The sequence below is a fragment of the Cucurbita pepo genome, chromosome LG02, assembly GCF_002806865.2.
Source record: "Cucurbita pepo subsp. pepo cultivar mu-cu-16 chromosome LG02, ASM280686v2, whole genome shotgun sequence".
Classification (NCBI taxonomy): domain Eukaryota; kingdom Viridiplantae; phylum Streptophyta; class Magnoliopsida; order Cucurbitales; family Cucurbitaceae; genus Cucurbita; species Cucurbita pepo.
Genome location: NC_036639.1, coordinates 10,195,798 through 10,221,772, shown reverse-complemented (window position 1 = coordinate 10,221,772; position 25,975 = coordinate 10,195,798). Strand labels below are relative to the sequence as shown.

The following is a 25,975-nucleotide window of genomic DNA, read 5'->3' as shown; positions in this document are numbered from 1 at the left end:
CGATTTGAAAATGTGCAATGTTTTTATTAAAAAGGGAATCTTAATTTAATAATACATTAACATTTTAATTATCTCAGGGAGGGGAATAATTGAAAATTTTAAATGTTTAAAAACCTTAACATTAACTATTTTTAACAATGTCAAATGATTAAGGTCTCCGAATACTATTTAATGATAATAATAATGATAAGAATAACAAGAAATGTTGTTGCACATGATTTTGAATAAACAACTCGTTCGTTGATCGAGTCCCATGAACTTAGTCACCGAAAACATTAGATTTAAGACTGGCAGACAACACAATTTATAGTTATTTACAAAATGAGTCGTGTTCATGGATTGAATCCAGTTGAAACATTTTTTACATCAAATTTAATGGTTTAGATTATAATTTTTTTTTTAATTTTTTTTAATTCAAGCAACAGTTCGTTCGAGTTGTCAGTTGTTCATGTCATTTATTTAAATTTTTGTTTTTAATAAAAATAAAATGTATTGATATATACCCACAAATACATACATATATTAAAATTTGCAACTTAATTTCGTATACATTTATAAAATTACACTCCAAAAACTTAAAAATTAATTTTAAAAGTTGGGGAATAAATAATATAAAATAAGTATAAAGTTAAATAAAATTAAAATAAATATAAAAAATGTATTTTTTTAAATTAACAATTAGTTCAATCCATTTCGAACTAATTGTACTCATAAATTTTTAAATTTTTTTATTTATTTATTTCAGCCGAACTCACTTCAAATAAATTGATAGCTCTATCCAAACGGTACGAATTAGGTTGAGTTGATCAAGTCTCGAGTCACCTAATTTAAAAAGTTGTGTTCTCCGTGCAAGTAAGAGATTGAGCCGAATCGAATCGAGTAGATTGAAATGAAATTTCATACAAATTTGCATAATATTGCTTCAGATCACACACAATTTATGCATTTCTTGATTAAAAGAAAGAGAGACATCTTCGTTTCATCTGAACCTGCTTGAAGCTATAGTCATACATGTAATAGGTTATCTGGTCTCCCGATCTTAAAGATGAAAACAAATTATGCAACATCTACATCAAGAAAGTTCGATTAGTTCGATCCTTTGTAGGAACTAGCAACCATATGATTTGACCTGTATTGAATGTCGGGTCGCTCATAAAGAATTCGATCTTTGCTCGAGATGAATGTTGGCTGCAAAATTTCTATGAAAAAAATAGAGAGGGTATAGGTAGACATAAGAAAATAAGGAACCACTAGTGACTAAAACTCAGATTAATGCTCGATTTGAAAATGTGCCATGTTTTTTTTTTAAAAAGGGAATCTTAATTTAATAATACATTAACATTTTAATTATCTTAGGGAGGGAATAATTGAAAATTTTAAATGTTTAAAAACCTTAACATTAACTATTATTAACAATGTCAAATGATTAAGGTCTCCAAATACTATTTAATGATAATAATAATGATAAGAATAACAAAAAATGTTGTTGCACATGATTTTGAATAAACAACCCGTTCGTTGATCGAGTCCCATGAACTTAGCCATCGAAAACATTAGATTTAAGACGTGGTAGACAACACAATTTATGGTTATATACAAAATGAGCCGTGTTCATGGATTGGATCCCGTTGAACTTTTTTCAATCTAAACAGCTTTATTTTACTAAATAATCAACTCAATCCAACGGTTAGGTCGAACAGCTTTATTTTACTAAATAATCAACTCAATCCAACGGTTAGGTCGGGTTGTTCATGTCATCTATTCAAATTTTTATTTTTAATAAAAGTAAAATGTATTAATATACACACAAATACGTACATTTATAAAATTATTAAAAGTTGTTGGAGAATAAATAATATAAAATAAGTATAAAGTTAAATAAAATTAAAATAAATATAAAAAAATGTATTTTTTAAATTAATAATATATTCGACTTATTTCAATCCATTTCGAACTAATTGTACTCATAAACTTTTTTCATTTATTTGAGCCGACCTCACTCCAAATAAACTGATAGCTCTATCCGTACGAATTAAGTTGAGTTGATCAAGTTCTCGAGTCACCTAATTTAAAAAGTTGTATTGTTCGTGCAAGTAAGAGATTTAGCCGAATTAAGGAGATTGAAAATGAAATTTCATACAAATTTGCATAATATTGCTTCAGATCACACATAGTTTATGCATTTCTTGATTAAAAAGAAAGAGAGACATCTTCGTTTCATCTGAACCTGCTTGCTCTGATCATAACATCTTCAACTCAATGCCTTGCAGGAGATGAAGAAATTTAGAACTCAAAAAGACCTTGGCTTTGCCACAATAGTGGAGTGGTTCAATATTTGCAAGCTGAACTGTCCAGGCTTTTCAGTGGTATCAATCTTGGACTGTCCAGGAGGAGGCAGCAGCTCAAAGTTCTGAATGAGACGACCCAAAGTAATGGCGACAATGGGCAAGGCAAGGACGATCCCCGGGCAACTCCTCCTCCCGGCGCCGAAGGGAAGGTATCTGAAGTCGTTCCCGCTAGGCTCCACGTCGGCCTCCTCCTCTAAGAACCTCTCGGGTCGGAATTCATGGGGTTTGTTCCAGTGGTCAGGGTTGTTGGCCAGCCACCATGCGTTCACAAGAATCTTGCTCTCTGCAGGGATGTCATAACCAGCCAACTTGGCGTCTAGGAGGTTCATGTGAGGCACTAGGAGAGGAATGGCCATTCTTAGCCGCATGGTCTCTTTGATAACAGCCTGCAAGTAAGGCAGATTGCGAATGTCGGGCTCTGTAATTTGAACGCCATGTCCAAGCACCGAATCGAGCTCATCCCTCAGCTTTTTCTGGATGTTGGCGTGGTTCACGAGCTCAGCAATTGCCCACTCCATCGACCACAATGTTGTTTCGATTGCTAAATGTTCAAACATCAGCAACATGCTAATTTAGCTAATCTCAGAACATAAGAATATCACTCTAAGACATGAACAGATCATATTTACCGGCAACATTGATGTTCTCAACAATGAAGAGAACATTAGCTTCGGTGATTTCACCATTCTCTTGAGCCTCCACGATATGATCAATGGCACATTTGACACTATCCTCCTTGTTGCTCATCGTGCTTGTAAGTCTCCTGTATGTTATGCAAGTTGTAAGCGTNCCTTGTTGCTCATCGTGCTTGTAAGTCTCCTGTATGTTATGCCATTGTAAGCTTTAGTAGTAGCAGAAGGAGCAAATTAAGCAAAAAAGGCAAACATTGTTACTTATTATTACCTCCTCTCATCGACAAAATTGTCCTTGAAGAGCTTGAGCCTCCTCTCCTTGACGTCCTTACACACATTCAAATACCCTCTCAAGAAAGGCCTCAGTATGGGGATGAAATCGCCGTAGTTGTATTCAAAGCTCTGAGATAACCGACTCCTCTCGGCGTTTATAAGCTTGAGTTTGTTGAAGAGAGGGTCCTCCATGCTGTCGAATCTCCTGTCGAACATAATCCTATACATATTGTTATACATAAGAAGCTGCAGGCGCCTTCTCAGAACCACCCCACTGGTGGAAGCTTTTGGATCGTTCTTGAGATCCTCCACAACTCTGGAAGCCTCCTCCTCCCAACCGAGCCTGTTCTGCTGCACCACCTTGTTTGTGAAAAAGGGGACAGTCATGATTCGTCTCATTTTCCTCCAGTGCTCGCCATAAACTGTGAACACCATGTCCTGACCCTTGTCAGTGAATATATCGAACACCACGTTCCTAGTCCTGGATCCGAATTCAACTCCCTGGGTATGCAGCACTTCCTTAGCCAGCTCTGGTGAAGAAACAACCACCAGGTTCCGCTGTCCCATTCTGAGCAACAGTATGTCACCGAACTTCTTGGCCATCTCCGTCAGGTTGCGGTGGTTCAAGTCATCACCCACCTGCAGCCAATTTCCAAATATGGGTATGGGGATGGGACCTGGTGGGAGTTTAAAACGTTTACCCCTGAGCTTGGATATGGTAATAGCAACAACCATGGCCACAAACAGCCCCAGCAGAGCCTTCTCCAAAAGGAGAAGATCCATGGTATTGAACTCCTCTTTAAAATTGAAGCAGATGATGTATAAGCTCTTGCTCTGGCGCTCACTTATATAATCTCAAAAGTCAAAACTTCTGGTAGTGGATTTGTTGGCCATGATATGGGGGTAGGTGAAGTTTGGATTTCAAACTATCTCCACGACCCATTCTCCCTTGAAGAAAAGATGATTAGATAATATTATACATAATCAAGTTGTCTGTTCATCCATCCCAGAAGCTATCAAAATAAAGAAAATATAACATTGAAATTTGCATCACATTAGTACCGGAGAAGTAGGACAACTGGAGACGCTTGATCTGACAAGAAAATATTAANTAAAGAAAATATAACATTGAAATTTGCATCACATTAGTACCGTAGAAGTAGGACAACAGGAGACGCTTGATCTGACAAGAAAATATTAAAAGATGGGCAATCATGGGCCATGAGATTGTAAAATATAACATTGGGCATTACATGAAACCAACATGCCTAATATTTAATACAAAAATAAATATAAAGGTCAAAGCTGCTTAATTCATCAAAGTTATCGATGTGATTGTGTGACGGTGAAGGAAGCCTTATGACTTTTGGAACATAGACTATTATGATCAAATATGGATTAATTAAGCGTACGGTAGGTAAGAGAGTATAGATGAGACAAAATGATATAATCCAAACCAGTCATGGAGGGAGAGAGTGAGAGTTGTCTCATCTTTTCTTCACCAACACCTTCAATAAAATAACTCATAAGTATTAAGGATATGAATAAACAAACAAGTACAATAAAGCCTTCATCTTCAGATCCGAATGAAATCCAGATCCTATGCGAGACAGAAAGAGATTGTAACCAATCATTAATCCTTATATGGCAACACTTGAACAGGTCAACACTTGAACAGGAGAGACTTATCGTATTCATAATCCTGCTTTAAGTAAACATAAAAGAGCAACAGGTAGACCTTGGACAAAGCTTAATAATCAACGATGATGTCAGTTAAAATGCTTCAATCCTTGCATCTTATACACAACAAAAGACAGGCCCAAGAATATGGAGCACATTTGATTGGCCGGGTTCACATTCATCTTCGATAGACGTTAAAAGATCAAAGATTAGTGAGGAGAGAAAGCAGCTCTATAATTCAGCCTACAGAGTGCTAAAGTAAGGCGTTTGGCCTCTCGACACTGGACCATTCATGAATTATGTCAGAGCTGTGAAATCAAAACCTAGGACATTCTGCACAAGAGTACTCGATCAGTGAGCTATTACACACTCTTTCAAGAGTGACCATCGACAGCTAGTCGTTGGACAAGCACCCATTTATTGTTACTCTAAACAACTACATATACATCATTATTTTAACAAACAGAACTGTATTATGTTCCAATCCACGGTCAACTGTTGCAGACTCTCTATTAACTGATTGTTTCATCCCAAAAACAGGCCAACAACTCTTCAAGAGCCAATATTAACAATTTCTAAATATGATACTAGAGCGATGACTTGCCTTAAGATGCGGACATGAGAGCACGCTTTTGACCGATAAAAACTTCTTTAAGCATATGATATTCACTCCTGTAATGCTCAATCGAAAAACATAGCTGCCTTATAGCCTCTCTTTTTTCCTCTGCTCCTTCCATTATTAGTACTCTTTGCCTCTCGACCTTCCCTTCTAGTTCCTTCTCTCTTAATCTTAACTCCTCTGCCCTCCTATTTGCTTTTTCAACACCTGATACAAGTTCCACACGTTCCCTTTCCAATTTTTGCACATGCTCGTTTATTTTGGTTACCTGGTTGTCTTTAGAGCTCAAATTCTCTTTCAAAGTAATAACTTCGGAATGGAGCTGATCTCTTTCAGATTGGAAGCCATCAAGGCCACTTTTAAGATTCTCAATGCATTCTACTTTGTTAACAATGGTCGTTTCCAACAGCTGAATCTCACGATTAAGTCTCTCCTCCAAAACCACCTTTTCCCTCTTGACTTTTCTGATCTCATCCTCCAAAAGACGAGTTTGATGTTCCCATTTTCTTAGTTGTTCCATCAACAGAGCTCGTTCCTCAAGTAGCCGAGATATTTCAGCCTTAATCTGTGTTTTCTCTGGAAAAATTTTCTGCTCAGCATCAGATACTGCTAAATTTAAATCTCTGATCTCATGATCTCGATCTGATAAACTAGCTTTCAACCTCACAATTCTTTCTTGGAGTTTGGAGACCTCTCTTTTCTCTGTAGTCAGCTTGGCCTTCCACGTGGCAGTATCTTTTCGAGCAGCTTCAAGCTCATCCTGCAAATGGCAGATTTTCTCGGGTGACCTATTATTCTCATGTTGAAGTTTCAATTTACAAAGTTCTTTCTGCGAGTTCTCAAGTCTTTCCTTTGTAATTTTTAGCTCTTCCACCAATCCCTGAACGTTAATCACTTGGTCATCTTCCAAACCTTTACGATGTTCTTCAACCTCTGATTCCAGATTAATGACCAAGGGAACCTCATCCTCATGCCTCTTGGTATCTGCCATTGTAGCAGATACAGACTCAGCCTTCAAATCTTTGGTCAATTCTGATTGCTCGTATTTCAGGAGCTTATTTTTCAACCTCATGATCTGGATGTCTGAAATTCGCAGCTTCTCATTTGCATTCCTTAATTCTTCCTCTCTATTTCTAGCAAAAGCATCATCAGAATTTTCATCTGTTAACCCCTTGAATGGAAATGAACTTTCTGCATTTTCCTCCTTCATGCGGATCTTTTCTCTGGCCTCACGAAGCTCAATCTCCAATTCAATCATCTTCCTGTTCAGTCCTTGATCACCACCTGCATAATTGTACACCGAGGAATCATCGGAATCAGGTTCAGATTCTGTTAAGGATGATGATTCATCTCCTTCCTTTTGGCAAATATCATTGCTCCCACCAGATCCAAGGAAGAAATCAAAACCAGCAGCTCGTGGCCCAGATCTACGACGTCCAAGCCTTTGATCAGGAGAGGGCCATGTAGAGGATGGCTCAGAGGGCAGGTCACAAATACCAGAGCCCTGGGATTGTAGATCTGAAGGAATATTTTTTCGCAGCTCTCCTGTCACATGATCATAACGCTCAGCAAGGGAACGATACATGCGATAGAACTCCTCAACATGAGAGATCAACACTGGCCTCTTCTGATAATACATCTCAGCCTTCTTGGCAAATGAATCTGCATCCTCTTCTATTAGCTTCAACATACGTTTGATGCTGCGGTCCATCTCTACCATAAGGGATCGTTTTGTCAATTTTTTGATTGGCATTTTGATGAAAAATTAACATTGGCTTTCACCTATTGTTGAATTGCAGTAATAAAATTGGAGCATACAGGAACTAATTCCATGCAAACGTTTGGGCAGTTGAAACACAGGTACCATAAGATTCATGCAGAAAGAAGGAAGAAGCTAAAATTTTGCAACTGCTGCCTATATTCCCAAATTTAACCCCACCCCTTTTAGAATATCAACTTAGAGCCCTGTTGAATAAAAGGAAAAGATTCTAGCATAAAGGAAACAGATGTCACGTCACTAGAGAATTGGAGAACAATTTCCTTAGTCGTTATTTGGCAAGACGAGGAGGGGATATTTGAGTGGGTTAAGATTACAAGAAACCGCATAAAGCCAATTATAGTAAAAGAAAGGTATGCCATAAAAAGATCCTCTAAATATTGGAGAACTACCAATGCACCTAATAATACCTTCATCTTTTCTAGCACTCCCAGAGAAAAGGAACACAAAAGATCGAAGTACTATCCTAAAACAAACGTTCCCTATCTGTGCAAGCCAGCATAAAGCAATTTGGGAATTGGAAGCCACTGTCAGGGCATGTTAAATATGTAGTTCACCAATGTTTCATACTCTAAAAGTGACATTTATAATCATAATTTAAAACTACATAAACAATATTATTAACACAATACATGGAAAAGCAAATTGAAGTGTTGTAAAGTTATCAGACGATTGCTTAAGCCGGCATTGATACTATGAATTAGCAATCACTCGATGCCTACAACAGAATTAAGCAGAGAGGAGAAAATTAGTAACAAACCCTCGAGATTCTCCGTGAGCCATCTAGAGTTTCTGGGGCTGAGGTGACTATCCCACCACCAAGAATGAGACTTCCCAGACCCCAACCTCTTCAATTGCCTGTCACTCGGAGACTGAGAACAAGAAAAACACATACACAGCACAGTGAGAGAGAAGCACGAAAAAAGCAGTCGCAGTTCATCGAGATGTTAATAAACCAAAACAAAAAACAAAAAACAAAAAACAATCGAATAGACTGTAAAATGGGATCATAATGATGAAGCAGGCAAAGAAGAGGAGTGGCAAAAGCAACGCATACCACTGAGTTAGCCATTGAGCCGAAGAAATCCTGGAGTTCGGAGTACGTTCACCAGAGAGAAGATCCCTACAATCTGATACTGAAATCGAAACTCAAACTTTAAAAACTACGATCAGAACACAGCCAATTTACATTCCGAACAAAAACGAAACGAAATCGGCCATCGATGGAGGAATGCAGGTAGAAAGAAAAGGGATTTTAGGCGCATTAAACAGGAATTTGGTTTGTTTGTTAGCGACGGGGATTCAAAATCGAGGCGCGGAAATGGAGGTTTGAAAGTAACAAATATGATCAGTTTCAGCAGTTTGCAGTGGTGTGTTGGTGTAGTCGGTGGGGCTGGGCGCGGCTTTGAACAAGGTTAAATGACCATATTGCCCTTCCCTTATTCACATCACATGCTTTCTTTCCACGAAACCAGGATTCCACGCAACCGGGATTTAACTCGGAATCAATAATGTCAAGTCAAGGATGAACATTGGGTGATGGTTATTTATGAATTTATGAGCTTGACTTAACTTTACTTATTGTCGAATTAAATACGAGTTCGTAATAATTTATCGAATAATTTCGTTTTTGGTTAAGTTTTTCGGTCACATATCATCCTAGTAAAACACAAAGTAACTCGTAGATTGAATATCGTCTAGAGAAGAACGTAGGATCGTTGTTGATATCTATGTATCAATGGGCTTCAGTCAATTAAATAGTTTTCTTATTAAGGGGACGGATCCGAACTACCCAACCTAAACTAATTTGGGTTGGTTGAATTCGAGTCGATATTTTTTGGTCGGGTCAATAAGACAAACTCAAAATAAAGTTTACAACCCAACCCAACTTGTAATCGATGTTAGTGATAGATTCTTTGAAACAATTAAAAAAAGAAAAGAATAACCCGATAACTCAGCTCAACAATAGAAGGTTGAGTAGTAAACTCTATTTGGATTGCTTAGATCACTAATTCAACAAATTCAAAAGTTCGAGCGGATTAAAAAGATCTTTTCAACACTAAATCCAATCAAAAGTTCACTAAAGACGTCGACGTGAGTTTTATCTCGACAAGATTATTTTAAATAAAAATAGAAAAGTCATCTATAAAACTCAGGCATGTGAAATAAAAATCTAATCAGGTGTCATATTCAATGCTTGGCTCCATGTGTCAGCAATTACCATATTGTCAACTAAACTCATTATTAAGGGATGTAAACGGTAAAGTAAAATAACATTCATTATGTGAGATCCCAATTACAATATCACAATTAAGTTTTTAATTAGAGGTTTGGTGAGATCTTACGTTAGTTGGAAAGGAGAAAGAAACATTGTGAAAACCTCTCCTTAGTAGATGCGTTTTAAAACCGTGAAGCTATCGACGATATGTAACAGAAGCTATCGTCGATATGTAACCGTCCAAAACGAACAATATTTGCAGTGAACTTAGACTATTACAAATGGTATCAGAGCCAGACACTGAATGATATGCCAACAAGGACGCTGGGTCTTCAAAGGAGTGAATTGTGAGATCTCACATTTAGTGGAGAGAAGAATGAAACATTCCTTATAAAGGTGCGGAAACTTCTTCCTAGTAGACACGTTTTAAAATCGTGAGGCTGACGGCGATACGTAATGGACCAAAGCGGACAATATCTACTAACGGTGAACATGGGCCGTCACATGTTAGTATCAAAAACATCATGCTACGATATAACAAGTAAAAATCATGTCCCAGCGTTCCTCCGGCTAACAGGAGCAACAAAACCAGCTTGGAGCAACTGGTCATCCAGAACCACTGTAAATCACACAAAGCACCATAAGCCTTAAACCATGAACACAAGAAAGAATGAGAAAGCTTGTAAGATGGAATAGAACACCAAAAGTCTTCTCATATTCCTGAAGGTGAAAAGGAACTAAATAATTAGCTAATTGTCTTTCGAGAACTTGTAAAAGTCAAAGGAAAGAAGTGCAGGGTCAATAAAAATATAAAATAATTGAAGGATATTTGTAAGCTTTCATCAGACTTAATCCTTAGGACGGTTTCTTAAGTTATATACTCATGTACTAACGTTAATGTTAGGTAATATCATGAGATGTAGTCTGTGCTAGCCCTACAAGGCTCATGCATATCCTAACCCCATACACTCCACTCTAGGGTGTATACTCAAACCCCTCAAGGCCATAATGTAGGGTTTTTCAGATATGTTTAGCTCCATGTTTTTCGTTTTTCAAAGTTTATCATCAACATTTTGTTTTGAGCGTGAGTCAAATTGCCCTTGTAACAGGCTTTGGGGTAAGTCTCGTCTGTATGGAGTAAGTTGTGCTCTATAAACAGACAAGTACTGAGACCGTATGTCCTCCATATGTATCTGTCTATTGGGTACTCCCCAATAATATACCAAATACGACTTCTGCGACCCTCTATCAGTGACCACTAAACTCTTTGTACCACGTAGACCTCTAGGAAAGTTCACAGTTAGGGGTTACTTTCCAATCGTCCCTACTTGATACTTAGTCAACCCAAAATGCGTGTGAGGCCTAAACGTAAAGTCTATGACTAAGGAAATGTAAAACAGCAGCTCATGTTCATCCATATATCATTCCAAACTTCATAGGGCACATAGTGAATATCCAAAGCATTAACAGGGCATACGTGGGTGTCTAACCCCTATAACATGCATCTATGAATACATATGTTGATGTCTAACATACTCAATCAAACGATTAACATAGTACGTTATGTACAGTTTTAGGATTTTTATAGCAGTCCTCTAATCAGAGTTCTCAAACGTGAAGCAGAAGCTGTAAAACATAATATCGTGCTAAACTGAAAAATTACCAAGTTCCTAGGCTTAGCTAACATATTTATTGGTTAATTAGGCCTAAAAGCATGCCTTCTAATTAGTAGCCTAATATCCTAATCGACCTTTAGAAGTATTGCTTGAAAAATAATCCATGTGACAACTTACTTGGATGTCGACTTCCCGAGCTCGATTACAGTCTTCAGAAAATTCAAAATTTCCTAAAGTTCCTCCATTCATGAATCATGTCAGTTTCTTCTTCTTCTCTTCTGTTATTTATTTATTTTTGTTGTACAAATGTGGATATTAAATATGTATAGTTTATCATGAGGGCACTTACTGACATATCGACGCAGAATTCATTCAAAGTTCTTTGGTGCAACCCTTCCTTTTAACAACTAATCTCTGCTGTCCATCAAGAGATCCACTGGTTCCCAGTTCGGCCNTTACTGACATATCGACGCAGAATTCATTCAAAGTTCTTCGGTGCAACCCTTCCTTTAACAACTAATCTCTGCTGTCCATCAAGAGATCCACTGGTTCCCAGTTCGGCCAATAAGAAAGCCATTATATGGTCTGGCTGCCGATGCATCCTATTTGATTTTCATTTGTAGAGAGAGTCCAGTTCCACAGATAAGCAAATAGTTCAATTTAAACCAATACTTGAACAAGACAACGTTGTTTTTCAAAGCATGGAATTACCAAATTCATAATTCTGCTTTAAATAAAGATAAAAGAGCAACAGGTAGGCGTCGGACAAAGCTTCAATAACCAACAATGCTGCCAGTTAAAATGCTTCAATCTATAACTCAGCTTGTAAAGCTCTAANTACCATATTCATAATTCTGATTTAAATAAAGATAAAAGAGCAGCAGGTAGGCGTTGGACAAAGCTTCAATAACCAACAATGCTGCCAGTTAAAATGCTTCAATCTATAACTCAGCTTGTAAAGCTCTAAAGTAAGGAGTTCGACTCTTGACACTGGACCATGTGAAAACAAAACGTAGGACATTCGGCGCAAGGGCGCTCGATCAATGAGCTATTATGCACTTTCTTTCTAGGGTGACCATCTACAGCTNTGCTCGATCAGTGAGCTATTATGCACTTTCTTTCTAGGGTGACCATCTACAGCTAGCCATTGGACAAGCACCCATTTATTGTTACTCTAAACAATTACATACACATCATTTTTTAACAAACAGATAACCTATCATGATCCAATATACAGTTGACTGTTGCAGACTCTATATTAACAGACTTTTCAAGATTGGAATTTAACAATTTCAAAATCAAATACTAGAGTCATGACTTGCCTTGAGATGCGAACCCGAGATCCCGCTTTTGACTGATAAAAACTTCTCTAAGCATATGATATCCACTCCTGTAATGCTCAATTGAAAAACATAGTTGCCTTATAGCCTCTCTTTTTTCCTCTGCTCCTTCCATTATCACTACTCTTTGCCTCTCCACCTTCCCTTCTAGTTCCACACGTTCCCTTTCCAATTTTTGCACAAGCTTGCCTTTAGAGCTCAAATTCTCTTTTAAAGTAATAAGTTCTGCGTGGAGCTGATCTCTTTCAGATTGGAAGCCGTTGTGGCCACTTATAAGATTCTCAATCTCGCGGTTAAGTCTCTCCTTCAGATCCTCCTTTTCTGTCTTGACTTTTCTGATCTCATCCTCCAACAGAGCTTGTTCCTTAGGTGGCTGAGATATTTCAGCCGTAATCGTTACATTCTCAGGAAAAATTTTATGCTCAGCATTAGATACTGCAAGTTTAAGATCTCTAGCTTTCAACCTTGAAATTCTTTCTTGGAGCTCGGCGACCGCTCTTCTATCTGCACTCACCTTGTCCTTCCATGTGTCAGTATCTTTTCGAGCAGCTTCAAGCTCATCCGGCAAATGGCAGATTTTCTCTGGTGCTTTATTGTTCTCAAGTTCAAATTTTAATTTAGAATGTTCTTTCTGCGAGTTCTCAAGTTTTTCCTTTGTAATTCTTAGCTCTTCCACTAGAATCCCATCCTCATGCTTCTGAGTATCTGCCATTGTAGCGGACACTGACTCAGCCTGCAAATCCTTGGTCAATTCTGATAGCACATTCTTCTGGTGCTCACTTTTCAACCTCATAACTTGAATGTCTGAATTTTCATCTGTTGCCGCTTTGAATGGAAATGAACATTCTTCTGCATTATCCTCCTTCATGTGGAGCTGTTCTTTAGCCTCTCTCAGCTCATTCTCCAATTCCATCATCTTCCTGTTCAGTCCTTGATCACCATCTGAATAGTACACCGAGGAATCATCAGAACCAGGTTCAGAATCTGTGAAAAAAGATGAATCATATCCTTCCTNTTCACCATCTGAATAATTGTACACAGAGGAATCATCAGATCCAGGTTCAGAATCTGTGAAAAAAGATGAATCATATCCTTCCTTTTGGCAAGTATCAGAGTTGCTGCCACCAGATCCAAGGAAGACATCAAAGCCAGCAGCTCGTGGCTCAGAGATAAGATCACAGATATCAGAGCCGTGGGATTGTAGATCTGAAGGGATATTTCTTCGGAGCTCTCCTGTGACATGATCATAACGCTCAACAAGGGAACGGTATGTGGTGTAGAACTCCCAAATGTAAGAGATCATCACTGGCCTCTTCTGATAATACATCTCAGCCTTCTTGGCAAATNGATTTCTTCGGAGCTCTCCTGTTACATGATCATAACGCTCAACAAGGGAACGGTATGTGGTGTAGAACTCCCAAATGTAAGAGATCATCATTGGCCTCTTCTGATAATACATCTCAGCCTTCTTGGCAAATGAATCTGCATCCTCTTCTATTAGCCTCAACATATGTTTGATGCTGCGGTCCATGTCTAACATCAATAATGATCGTTTTGTCAATTTTTTGCTTAGCATTTTGATGAAAAATTTACATGGGCTTTCGCCAATCGTTGAGTTGCAATAATAAAAAATGGAGATTGTAAAACTAACGAAATAAAATTCGTGTAGATAGAAGGAAGAAGCTAAATTTTTGCAACTGCTCCCCATCTTCCCAGATTTAACCCCACCCCTTTTGAAATATGAATTGAAAATGGAGACAACGGTTGAATCACATCAAAAATACCTTTTAATTTTCAAAAAGTCAAAGTTTTTGTGATAACTCGAAAGTTTTAATTATGGATTTGCTTCAAAAACACCCATTTTTTTAAATAGTTAAAAAATATCCACATTATAAGTATTATGTACGAAACTATTACTACCCTGCTTAAAAAATACTTATGATTAAAAAGTTTGGAAGTATACATAGAGGGTTTCTTTTGAACTTTTTTTCATAAAGATTAAAGGTGTACTTTTAAAATTTCATGGATATCTTTTTAAACATGGTACTATACCGAAGAGTATTTTTGAACATTTTAAAAAGCTCAAGAATATTAATGATACTTTTTAAAGTTCTTAACGGTTTCGATTCAAAATTAATGACAATGGTATTTTTTTTTTATTTTTAAGTTTAGAGATATTTTTGAACTCAATTATGAAGTTAGGGGTATTTTAATTTAGCCGAAAGAAAACACCTAATAATACCTTCGTCATTTTTAGCACTCTCAAAGAAAACGAACACAAAAGAGGGTTAGAAGCTCTATTCATATTGGTAGTTGACAAGTCCTTATTTCTATACATTTTGCATTTGTTGTACTAAAAATTTAAAACTTTAAAACTTTATTTGAATTTAAATGCCTCTCTTTTCTAATAATTATTAGTCTACTGTTTAACAATAAAATAGTTAAAGATAACAAGATGAAACGGTACAAATGTGGAAACTTTTCTAACCCAAAAAATAGAAGATTATATTAAAGATATCTTTATATAGTTACGGTTAAATTATTAAAAATACCTCTAAATGGAATTAAAGGGTATTCAAGAAATAAGGAAAAAAAATTGAAATGAAGATTTATTGAATTATTTCAAAGGGAGATGATTTATTCCGCATATAAACAATCATGTTTCTATCCTAATAAAAAAAAAAAAAATTTGAAATTTTTTTGAAAAATTTAAAGGATATCAATGAATATTTTTGAAACATGGGTTACCAGTAATATTATTTTAAAAAATAATTAAGGAGTTTTTTTTTTTTTTTTTTTTTTTAAGGTATTACAAAATTAATATAAAAGTATTTTTTTAATTTTTTTTTAGTTTAAGAGTATTTTTTATTTTTTAGTTTAAAGAAATTATTGAAAATTTAAAGGTATTTTTTTTATTAATTTAGTTCTCATTTTCTAAATATAAATAAATAATATTATATGTTAGATGAATACTACTCTCCACAATGGTATGATATTGTTCGCTTTAGCATAAGCTCTTTCATACCTTCATTTTGTGCCTTCCCAAGGCCTATCTGTTAAATTAGGGAATGTTCATAAATTTATAATCAAATAATACATTCTCTCCATTAGTACAGACTTTTAGAAAAGTCTGAAACAAAATCATGAGAGCTTATAGCGTAGAGAGTTGCATTCATCTAAGATTATGAAAAGTCCGAAACAAATTGAAATGCTGTAAAGTTATGAAACGCATCGATCGAATGACCTAAAACAGAATTGAGTAGAGAAGAGAAAAGAAGTAACTAACCCTCGAGATTCTCCCGGAGCCATCTAGAATTTTTGGGGCTGATGTGACCTTCCCACCACCATGAATGAGACTTCCTCGACTCCGCCTTCGTCAACTCACCATTGCTCGGAGGCTGAGAACAACAAAAACGCACACACGCAGCACAATGAGATAGAAGCGCTCGAATGAGGCAATCGCAGGCCATGGAATAGAATCTAAAATTAGGTCGTTTAAGTGCGAATTTCAGTCGGAGAAGAGAAATGGCGACAGGAAATCGTACCGTAGGGTTAGCCATGGAGCCGTAGAAAGCCTGGAGTTGGGCGTTCCTTCACTCGGAGAGAGGATCGCTGCAATCTGAAACTGAAACTGAAAAAATACGATCAGAAATCGAGGCGGCAGCGGCAGTGCAGGGTGTTGGTGCAAGCAGTGGGGCGGGGCGAGGATTCGACTGGTACAACTCTGGTCCACATTGCAACCTTCCCTCGTCTTCTCCTTTAATAATAACGGTATTAATTAATTAATTAATTAATTATCATTTCGTTAGAATAACACGATATTGTCCACTCTGAGCATAAACTCTCCTGACTTTGTACGCATGGAGTTAGTATTCATCACTTATAAATCATTCCCAAATTAGCCAATGTGGGACTTTCATCATCCAACACCTCCCCTCGAACAAAGTGCGCTTCCCCTTAATCGAGGCCCGACTCAGAGTCTTAGTCATTTTTTACTGCTTCAAGGAGGCTTGATTCCTTTTTCTTTTAGAGTTCTTTGTTCGATATTTAAGGATTTACCAATCTATTGGTACGACTAAGTTTAGGGCATGACTCTGATACCATGTTAGACGAACACGACTCTCCACAATTGTATGATATTGTCCCCAAAAAGTCTCATACCAATGGAGTTAGTATTTATCACACTTATAAACCGAGGATCATTCCCTATATTAAGTTATAGAGAGTCACAAACTAAGCTAAATTAATAAAAATAAATAATTTTGTCAACTTTCATAAATATATAGTTTTTGTTTAAAAAAAAATCCTTAAAATTGTTTAAAAAATATTTCCAAAAATAATATTAAGTGGTAGACAGATGGTTTTTATCTATAATTACTTTTTAATTTTTATTTTTAAAATGTAATTTTTAAAAGTTCATAGATATTTTTTTAAAAATATAACTAAATATTTTCTAAAGTGGAAGGGTATTATTGAAATTTTAAAAAACCTATGCAAGTAATGTTTAGAACGATGATATTTTTATTTAATTTAAACTAAAAAAACTATAAGACCGAGAGAAAGATTTAAAATTGAAAGGGTATTATTGAAATTTTAGAAAGTTGATAGGAGTAATATTATTTTTGAACGAGAGTATTTTTATTATTTAATTTAAAGTAGAAAACTATGAGACAAGGTGGGGGGGAGAAGAAGCTTAAATGACGATAATACCCTTGGGATGTTGACTTTACATGCTGTCATTCCAGGAAACTAGGATTGTGAATATTATATAAATGGAACATGCAGAACACACAATTATGTATATTTCAATTAGTATATTTCAATAATATGTATGGGAACGTTGGATAATCTTAACCCAATAAAATAACTATTAAATAATGTTTTAGCTCGACATAAAAACACACATTTTCTAGATATTATTTTAAATAAAAATAAGAAATTAAATTAATAACCGACAAAATTCTTATAATTTCCTCCGTATAGAGATCATCTAAATAATATAGATTGAGAGTAGGAGCTTAGCTTCCCATACGAGACTTCTTGATCCTACCCCTTAGTTTTTCCGAGAATAGGGAGTGAAAAGATTTTTCTCGGTTAGCTAAATAATTTCGATGACAAATTAAATTTCTCATCCTCATCCTCGTCCTCCTCCCCATCCCCTTTTTATATATAAATACAAATATAAATATTTTAAAATTTGAATTTTAAAAAAAATTATGTTAAAACTTTATAATATACATTTGTTTAAGAAACATTTTACTATTTTAAACAAAAATTGTATTGAAAATCATCCATAAAAAGAATTTAAAACAAAGATTTTCTTAAAAAATTAAAAAAAAAATAGATTTTCTTTTACAAGAAATTTAATGCCAGAAAAATAAATAGAAATATTTCTAAAAATAGGAGCCAAGAACATTAACGGCTTCCACGTGTCATGAGTTACCAAATTTTAACTCATATTATGTACGATCATTATTTAGTTCAGATCAATCCAGTGGAATAGTTGGAAGGCTCAATATATATAAGAATGCCACTTGAAATGCGAGTAAAATAACATCTTTATAAATCCTCACAAATTTAAATGCTACTTGAACAACCCGAATTACAATACCACATTCACTTCAAAATTCACCAACGATCATTCGATAGTCAACTACGTTTTCAAAAAGAGGTAACTCGAAAAAACACCAAGCTTCGATATAACAAGTAAAAATCATGTCCCAGCGTTCCTACGGCCAACACGAGCAACAAACCCAGCTTTGATTGGAGCAACCGATCGTCCAGAACCACACTGTAAATCACACGAAACGCCGTAAGCCTTAAACCATGAACACAAAGAAGATTGAGAAAGGTTGTAAAATGGAATAGAATACTGGAAGTCTTCTCATATTCCTTAATGTGAAAATGAAATAAATAATTGACTAATTGCCTTAAACCATGAACACAAGAAAGAATGAGGAAAGCTTGAAAAATGGGATGGAATAACGAAAGTCTTCTCATATTCCTGAATGTGAAAATGAACTAAATAATTAATTAATTAATTGTTTTTCGAACACATGCAAAAGTCAAATCCTCTGCTGTCTTTCAGGAGGAAGCGCATGGACAACAAAAAAATAATCTATCAAAATATCATTTAACAATGAAGGAAAATATCCGGTCCATGATCATGTCCCCACCAATGGAAAATCACACTGATTGCAATAGAAAGAACTGTCGAAAATTTATAAAGAGGTAAGGTAGTCCATCATGCTCCAGCTTTCTTAATGTTGGGAGTGTGGCCATTGCACCCATTCGAAAGTGCCAAACTAACTTTAAGCATAAATCACAACTTTTCAATAAACATGCATCAGTTTCTCCAGATTACAGTATCCAGGATTAGAAAATACCATTAACTCTGTGTATTATCAATATCTCTACGTGTGATTTGTTGAGACTTCTCCCCCTTTTTCCTTGTTCTTTGAAGAAAAAGGGTGATGAATAGATATCTTCATTTTTATATTTATTATTCGGATTAATGAACTAAATCAGATAGTTATATGAATGAAAGAAAACAGCTTAGTTAAATAAAAATTAAAACACGCAAATATATATATATATAACTTACCTTCTCGCATCTGAGAAAGAACAGTCGATTCTCCTTTGAAAGGATAGTGTCTGGACTCTTGCACCCAATGCAAATAACATACTCATCTGAAAGAACAACACAAGGGGAGGATCGGGAGGAAAATGTGAATAAAATCACTCATATTTAGTGACGACAGTAAATAGCAGAAGGTTTGCCAACGTAATTACTTAACAAACATCAGCATATTCATCGGTGGAAATTGAAATAAGTCCATCTTTTATAAGTTGATTCCCAAACCCTTCCCCCGGTATATAGAGAATTTGCATAGTTGCCACTGACTTTCTCAATGCTATACAATCATTCACATTTTTTTTTTTCCTATCTCATCTAGAAATAAGTCCTTGCATTCCCTCTCCTATATTGTCACAAAGAAGTTCTGCCCTAAGATGTATTGTAAAGGGTTAAACAAATCAAGTTACATGTCAAAGATGATAACGATAAAATGGAAGGAAAAGGCAAAACTAATGGATATGTTCATAACCCATAAATTCCAATCTTCTTAACTTGTCTCCCTGAACCGGGATACCTTTGACCTTGCCTAATGACATTTATGACTTCATGCTCCCACTTTTGTGGGTCGTCCATCCATGGAGTAAAGAAGGTCGTGTGGCTTGCATTAAAAAGGGTTTTTGGTTTCTTTCGAGCAAAATGCACGGAAGATTATTCAAGGACTCTTTCTCCACCTTTGTTACTTCTTTAGAACAAACACTTTTTCATGTCATATATGATAGTTTATCTTCTTTGATTTCCAATTAGATATCTCTTTCGTTATACACCTTCAAGGGTTGGAGGTCATTCTATTTCAATTTCGTTTACCTTCTAAAAATCTTCTTAACTTGCCAGTAAAATAAATTGGATAAAGAGAAAAACATCAAGTCTGAATTTAGGTCACATCTGGCAGCAGAAGACAATGAAGTAAGTCAATGAGGCCACTTACTGACATATCTTCGCAGAATTCCTTCAAAGTTCTTTGGTGCAAACCTTCCTTTAACAACCAATCTCTGCTGTCCATCAAGAGATCCACTGGTTCCCAGCTCCGCCAATAAGAAAGCCATAACATGGTCTGGCTGACGATGCATCCTATTTGATTTTCATTTGTAGAGAGAGTCAAGTTCAAAAGATAAGCAAATAGTTCAATTTAAACCATCAAGGATCTACCATAGAAAAAGAAAGAGCAAGGGGCCGGGGAAGATAGAAGAAATACATATTGCTGCACCTTTATAGGAAAACATAAATGCTCTAGACTATTTTTGCAATAGATGATCTTAGATGGACTTAAAATTTAAAAAAATTGTAGGTCTACTGATGGATAGAAATTGTGCACAAAACCATTGTTGAAAGAGCTAAACTCAGCGCTGCACACAGATATGATGATCACAGTGATAACTTATAAATTCATTTGCCATAATGATAAACAAGCAACTTTCCTCTCCAAATGGCAATTAGCATGCCATTTTTTCGTAGCATCTTAAAAGCATGTAACTAGCTAAAATACTTCAACTTGTCCAGTTTCTTATAAGAAAATAAATAATAGAAATACTTCAAAATTTTCATATCCTTCGATTGAATATAAAAAATTGCTTTGAAAAAAAAAAGCACTTGAAATGTGTTTTCCAATCTGTACTAGCAGAGAATGTGCTTAATACAATAACAACCCAAACTCTCTCTTACAACAATATATAGATCACAAGGCAGATTCTGGGGCACAAAATCAACATATGAACCTAACATGCCAGTACTTTTATGTCGTGGAGCATTCAAAAAATCAAGAAGAAAATAAATAAAACCACTATAGACAGAAAGATAGCTTTTTTTTGGATGAATATACAGACAGAAGAGTACTAAAGATCACATCAAACTATAGATTGCAAGCATGCAGCAAACAAGAGTTCAATTAACATAACGCATATGATAAAATAATCATATAAACTTACTTGTTGAATTGAATAACACAAACAATGAATAAAAAAAATCTGAAGTGCAAAAAGCCTATAGTTGTATATGATAAAAATCTGGTAAGAATAATGCATGGTCATATGGCTAATGAATACATACGTTTTACATAGATCCATGAAATTGACGAAAACAGTTTTCTTTGTGCCTTCACGAAGAACTTGAGGAGGCCTCATAACTGTTCTACGCCTATCACCTGCAAGCTCTGGATTATTCTCTCTAAGAATGTTAAATACCCGTCCAAGAAGCTGCACAGCAAGACAACAAAAAGGCATCAGTTATCTAATGTTAACCAAGATCTATGACATATTTGTAGCAAATAAAATTTCAAAAAAAAATATAAAACCAAACAAATCTCCAGCAATCTTTACAATTACTATTAGTACCATGCAAAGGAGAATATTAATAAAACAACAATATAAATCTGACATTTTAACTCATTTGAGATGAAACAACAAACCAAATAAATTCCAAAATACGAGAGTTTTGTTTGAGGGTCTAGAAACTTTGAAGGCCTCCATTTGTTTCAAAACCAAAAACAGTATTCAGATTGTTCCTACAGCTTTTTATATTTTGCAAGATGATTTGTTTTTAAAGGAAGTAACGTTTCTAAAGAAGAAAGTAAACCACATACACATACACATACACACAAAAAGAATTTGCCAATATAGGGACAACAAGAAACAATACTCTTATATCTTCTAAACATAATTCCACACAAGAACGTCAACAACAAAAACAATTTTCCACAGAAACAGTTTTTTTATCGCAAGGAGGACCCAACATAACAACACAGCTCACAAACCAAAGTAATCAATAATAAAGAAACCAAAAGCAACTCCACACCTCAGATTGGCAAGACTTGGGGGATTGACAGATCAAACTTGAAGATTGGAAAGAGGAAACACATTCGAGAAATTCAGTGATTCCATCTTATGGTAGCTGGATTAAAATAAAAAATCTCCCCTTCAACCAATGGAATAATGAAACACTGAAGAAAATCTAAGATGCTTGTGGAGGCTTTGCCAAGGTTGCAAAGAATACATCTATCTTGTCGAGTTGATCTTATGAAAGCCAACACCAAGGTTAATCGCATGAGCATTGCAAGTTGGCTTTGGTCAATGAAATATGGAATGAGGAAAACAGTTTCTGGGATTTACATCTTAGAAGAATTTAAAGGACAAGGAAGTTATTGAATGGGCTGAATTGAGCCAAGACCTTGCTCCAATAGTCTTCCCAACAAAAAACAATTCTTTGAAATGGCTTCCTAATGCGGATGGATCCTTCTCCATAAAAGACTTAAGGTCCAATATGGGAGAAAAAAAATACGATTTTGAATCCTTATTGTCCTCTGAAATCTGAGAAAGGGAGGTAACCGAAAAATATATAATTTTTCTGCTTGGAAGTTCCACATAAATCCATAAACACCAAAAGAAGCTGCACAGCAAGACAACAAAAAGGCATCAGTTATCAAATGTTAACCAAGATCTACGACACATCTGTAGCAAATAAAATTACCAAAAAAAATATAAAACCAAACAAATCTCCAGCAATCTTTACAATTACTATTAGTACCAAGCAAAGAATAACGTGAATTCATAGCAATACAACATTTACTGAATACCATGCATACGAGAATATTAATAAAACAACAATATAAATCTGACATTTTTAAACTCATTTGAGATGAAACAACAAACCAAAGAAATTCCAAAATACGAGAGTTTTGTTTGAGGGTCTAGAAACTTTGAAGGCCTCCATTTGTTTCAAAACCAAAAACAGTAATCAGATTGTTCTTACCGCTTTTTACATTTTGCAAGATGATTTGTTTCTAAAGGAAGCAACGTTTCTAAAGAAGAAAGTAAACCACATACACATACACACAAAAAGAATTTTCCAATATAGGGGCAACAAGAAACAATACTCTTATATCTTCTAAACATAATTCCACACAAGAACGTCAACAACAAAAACAATTTTCCACAGAAACAGTTTTTATCTTAAGAAGGAGGACCCAACATAACAACACAGCTCACAAACCAAAGTAATCAATAATAAAGAAACCAAAAGCAACTCCACACCTCAGATTGGCAAGACTTGGGGGATTGACAGATCAAACTTGAAGATTGGAAAGAGGAAACACATTCGTGAAATTCAGTGATTCCATCTTATGGTAGCTGGATTAAAATAAAAAATCTCCCCTTCAACCAATGGAATAATGAAACACTGAAGAAAATCTAAGATGCTTGTGGAGGCTTTGCCAAGGTTGCAAAGAATACATCTATCTTGTCGAGTTGATCTTATGAAAGCCAACACCAAGGTTAATCGCATGAGCATTGCAAGTTGGCTTTGGTCAATGAAATATGGAATGAGGAAAACAGTTTCTGGGATTTACATCTTAGAAGAATTTAAAGGACAAGGAAGTTATTGAATGGGCTGAATTGAGCCAAGACCTTGCTCCAATAGTCTTCCCAACAAAAAACAATTCTTTGAAATGGCTTCCTAATGCGGATGGATCCTTCTCCATAAAAGACTTAAGGTCCAATATGGGAGAAAAAAAATACGATTTTGAATCCTTATTGTCCTCTGAAATCTGAGAAAGGGAGGTAACCGAAAAATATATAATTTTTCTGCTTGGAAGTTCCACATAAATCCATAAACACCAAAGAAAACCTAAGAAAACCTTATTGGCTTTGTCCCCAAGTTGGTGCCTTGTGGGCAAAACTAATGATGCATCACATAATCATTTGTTCGTTTCTGGAATAGGACTCTCAAAGCCTTTGGTTGTATTTAACTTTTCCTTGGAAGGTCAAAGATTTCCTCTGCATATCTCTGTAGCACGACCCCTTCAAGGATGCTAAAGCTTTGCTATGGAAGAAGGCCTTTTATCTGGATTCTTAGGCAAGAACACAATTGAAGGGTCTACCTAATAAGGAACAATCCCATGCTAGGCTCTCTGATCTTGCTACTTACCATGCAATTTCCTCATGTAAATTGTCTAATGTTATTACTTCCCATAGCTATGTCTCCCTCTTAATTAATTGGGATGGTGTTTTGTAATCACCATGAATCAAACATCCCTTCTGTAAATTTCATATATAAACGAAATTGTTTCTTAAAAAAGGCAACTCCACACCTTGGAAGGAAAAAAGCATAACCACGTCAGATTATTCATATTTTGATTATCATAACATGCATCATGGGGAACATTTCACATAGCCTACTATTAATATCTTCATGACTCACACAGACACACAAGCTAGACTAATAATTAACATTAGAATTTGGATTCTTGTTAATGGCACATGCACAACTTTACATTAAATCCAAATGGACGTAGTCACCCCAAGGCATAACCTAAGAACAAACCCACCTTTTGATATCATTGACATAGTTTAGTTTCTTATAAAAATCAATGTATAAGGCCACAGATAACAAACTACATAATAACAGCAAAAAGATAGCCATACACCAACTGTAAGAATGACTAAATAAGAAATCAAACAAAAAATCAATTTCCTACAATACAAAATGATATACTAATTGAGAGCATAAAATAATGGAAAAATCTGACAATTGTGAAGCATAGCAATACCTCCTCGTACTCATAATCGCGATCACTTCCCTCCCAAGGAAAACGATACTGTAGAACAATTCCCTCTCGATCCTCATTCTCCCCTGATTGATCTGGAAGGCCATGATAATCACTTTTCAATTGAAGAAAAAAGTCAATCGACAAAGAAACTGAAAAATATTGGTGAGAGAAGGCAATGCTGAACAGAAAAGTATGTCCTATACTAGCTTCAGATTACATACACAACCTTTTTTAATTAGAAACTTTGTACAAATACATGCCCACTTACGCACAGTGATTTAAAAAGTGTGCCTCACCTAGGTGCCTTGCTTCTGAAGCAAGGTTCCCTTAATGAAGCGGGCTTGAGGCGCATGTAGAGCCATCTCAAACCCTTTTTTCATTTTTTTAATCTTTTAGAAAGAAATTCAGACATATTCTAAAAATGTTCATTTTTCTCCACAAACTCTTGTAAAAGCTCTAATCCCTTATTTTTTACTTATCTTATGATTCATAATACTATTTTATTTTTTTTATGTGAAACAGAAACTAGTATATCAAAACAGCAAAAGGAAGACAACATAAAGGCAAGGGATGGAGAGAACCCTTCCCCCAAAAAAAAAACTAACAGAAAAAAAAGCCTTCCATTTTCTTCCACAAAAAAAAAATGTATTTCCATTTCGTTTGCAGCTCATGCACAAGTCACACATGACTATAATGATAAAGTGTCCCTACTGCTTATAGGGAAAGTTATTAAAAAAAAAAAAAAAAAAANAGAACTGAATTCGACTGTTATCAAAACAAGATCATACAGCCACTAGAATAACATTTAAGTAAACTGGAGTAATCATTGATGACTGGAACACAAGGCCCAGAGGCAACAACCTAATCCGAACCTAGAAAATGTTTCTTCCGATTTTGCTGGGAATTCAAGGAGTGAGTTAAATTAACCCTTACATCAAAGTTAGTTGCTAGTTGTGGGCATGGCTAGACAACAAAGCTATTTTATACACTAACTGTTCTGGTTACATTCGATGCATTTTAGCCAGGTCTAGACATTTGAGTTCTGAATCAGTGTTTTTTTACTACTTAATTATATTGNTGGTTACATTCGATGCATTTTAGCCAGGTCTAGACATTTGAGCTCTGAATCAGTGTTTTTTTACTACTTAATTATATGGCTATGTTTACATCCTAAAGTAACTAGATTTTGGGTGCTCTGTTGGTTCGATTTGGTATACTATATTCAACGGTTCACGATTTTCTCATTTAACTTCGAATAATATCTATGGGCCACAGTTTGTAAACCTTTTCTGTAATTAT

The 25,975-nt window shown here is 35.5% G+C and overlaps 4 protein-coding genes across 8 annotated transcripts; all 4 read right to left on the bottom strand.

Annotated features, from left to right (window-relative positions):
* Positions 1-877: 877 nt before the first annotated feature.
* On the bottom strand, positions 878-4,036 carry LOC111787467 (trans-cinnamate 4-monooxygenase-like). 2 transcript variants are annotated; one of them, XR_002813986.1, is made up of 4 exons: positions 3,252-4,036; positions 2,978-3,111; positions 2,228-2,889; positions 878-989 (listed from the first exon to the last, which is right to left on the bottom strand). XR_002813986.1 is itself a non-coding variant. In XM_023667431.1 (3 exons), the coding sequence occupies exons 1-3, from the start codon at positions 4,034-4,036 to the stop codon at positions 2,291-2,293; spliced, it is 1,518 nt and encodes a 505-aa protein (XP_023523199.1). In that variant the 3' UTR covers positions 2,182-2,290. The 2 variants fall into 2 exon arrangements, 1 of the variants encoding a protein (XP_023523199.1); XM_023667431.1 differs by lacking the exon at positions 878-989 and having other exon boundaries at positions 2,182-2,889.
* An 826-nt stretch (positions 4,037-4,862) lies between these two features.
* LOC111787466 (protein NETWORKED 4A-like) lies at positions 4,863-8,681 on the bottom strand. Its single transcript, XM_023667430.1, has 3 exons — positions 8,387-8,681; positions 8,090-8,201; positions 4,863-7,265 (listed from the first exon to the last, which is right to left on the bottom strand). The coding sequence occupies exons 1-3, from the start codon at positions 8,399-8,401 to the stop codon at positions 5,539-5,541; spliced, it is 1,854 nt and encodes a 617-aa protein (XP_023523198.1). The 5' UTR covers positions 8,402-8,681; the 3' UTR covers positions 4,863-5,538.
* A 2,969-nt stretch (positions 8,682-11,650) lies between these two features.
* On the bottom strand, positions 11,651-16,238 carry LOC111786503 (protein NETWORKED 4A-like). 4 transcript variants are annotated; one of them, XM_023666751.1, is made up of 6 exons: positions 16,049-16,238; positions 15,790-15,901; positions 13,851-14,036; positions 13,524-13,718; positions 12,486-13,442; positions 11,651-11,765 (listed from the first exon to the last, which is right to left on the bottom strand). In XM_023666751.1, exons 1-6 carry the CDS (start codon positions 16,061-16,063, stop codon positions 11,740-11,742), a joined length of 1,491 nt encoding a protein of 496 aa, XP_023522519.1. In that variant the 5' UTR covers positions 16,064-16,238; the 3' UTR covers positions 11,651-11,739. The 4 variants fall into 4 exon arrangements, with proteins under 4 accessions (XP_023522519.1, XP_023522532.1, XP_023522526.1 ...); XM_023666764.1 differs by having other exon boundaries at positions 12,486-13,487; positions 13,572-13,718; XM_023666758.1 differs by having other exon boundaries at positions 12,486-13,437; positions 13,519-13,836; positions 13,969-14,036.
* A 1,785-nt stretch (positions 16,239-18,023) lies between these two features.
* LOC111788447 (eukaryotic translation initiation factor 2 subunit beta-like) lies at positions 18,024-24,889 on the bottom strand (the record flags this gene model as incomplete). The annotated part of the gene is made up of 5 exons (XM_023668781.1): positions 18,024-18,294; positions 19,108-19,193; positions 20,066-20,208; positions 21,184-21,329; positions 24,677-24,889. Coding segments are annotated over 5 exons (666 nt in total), but the record flags the coding sequence as incomplete, so codon positions are not given.
* Positions 24,890-25,975: the final 1,086 nt, after the last annotated feature.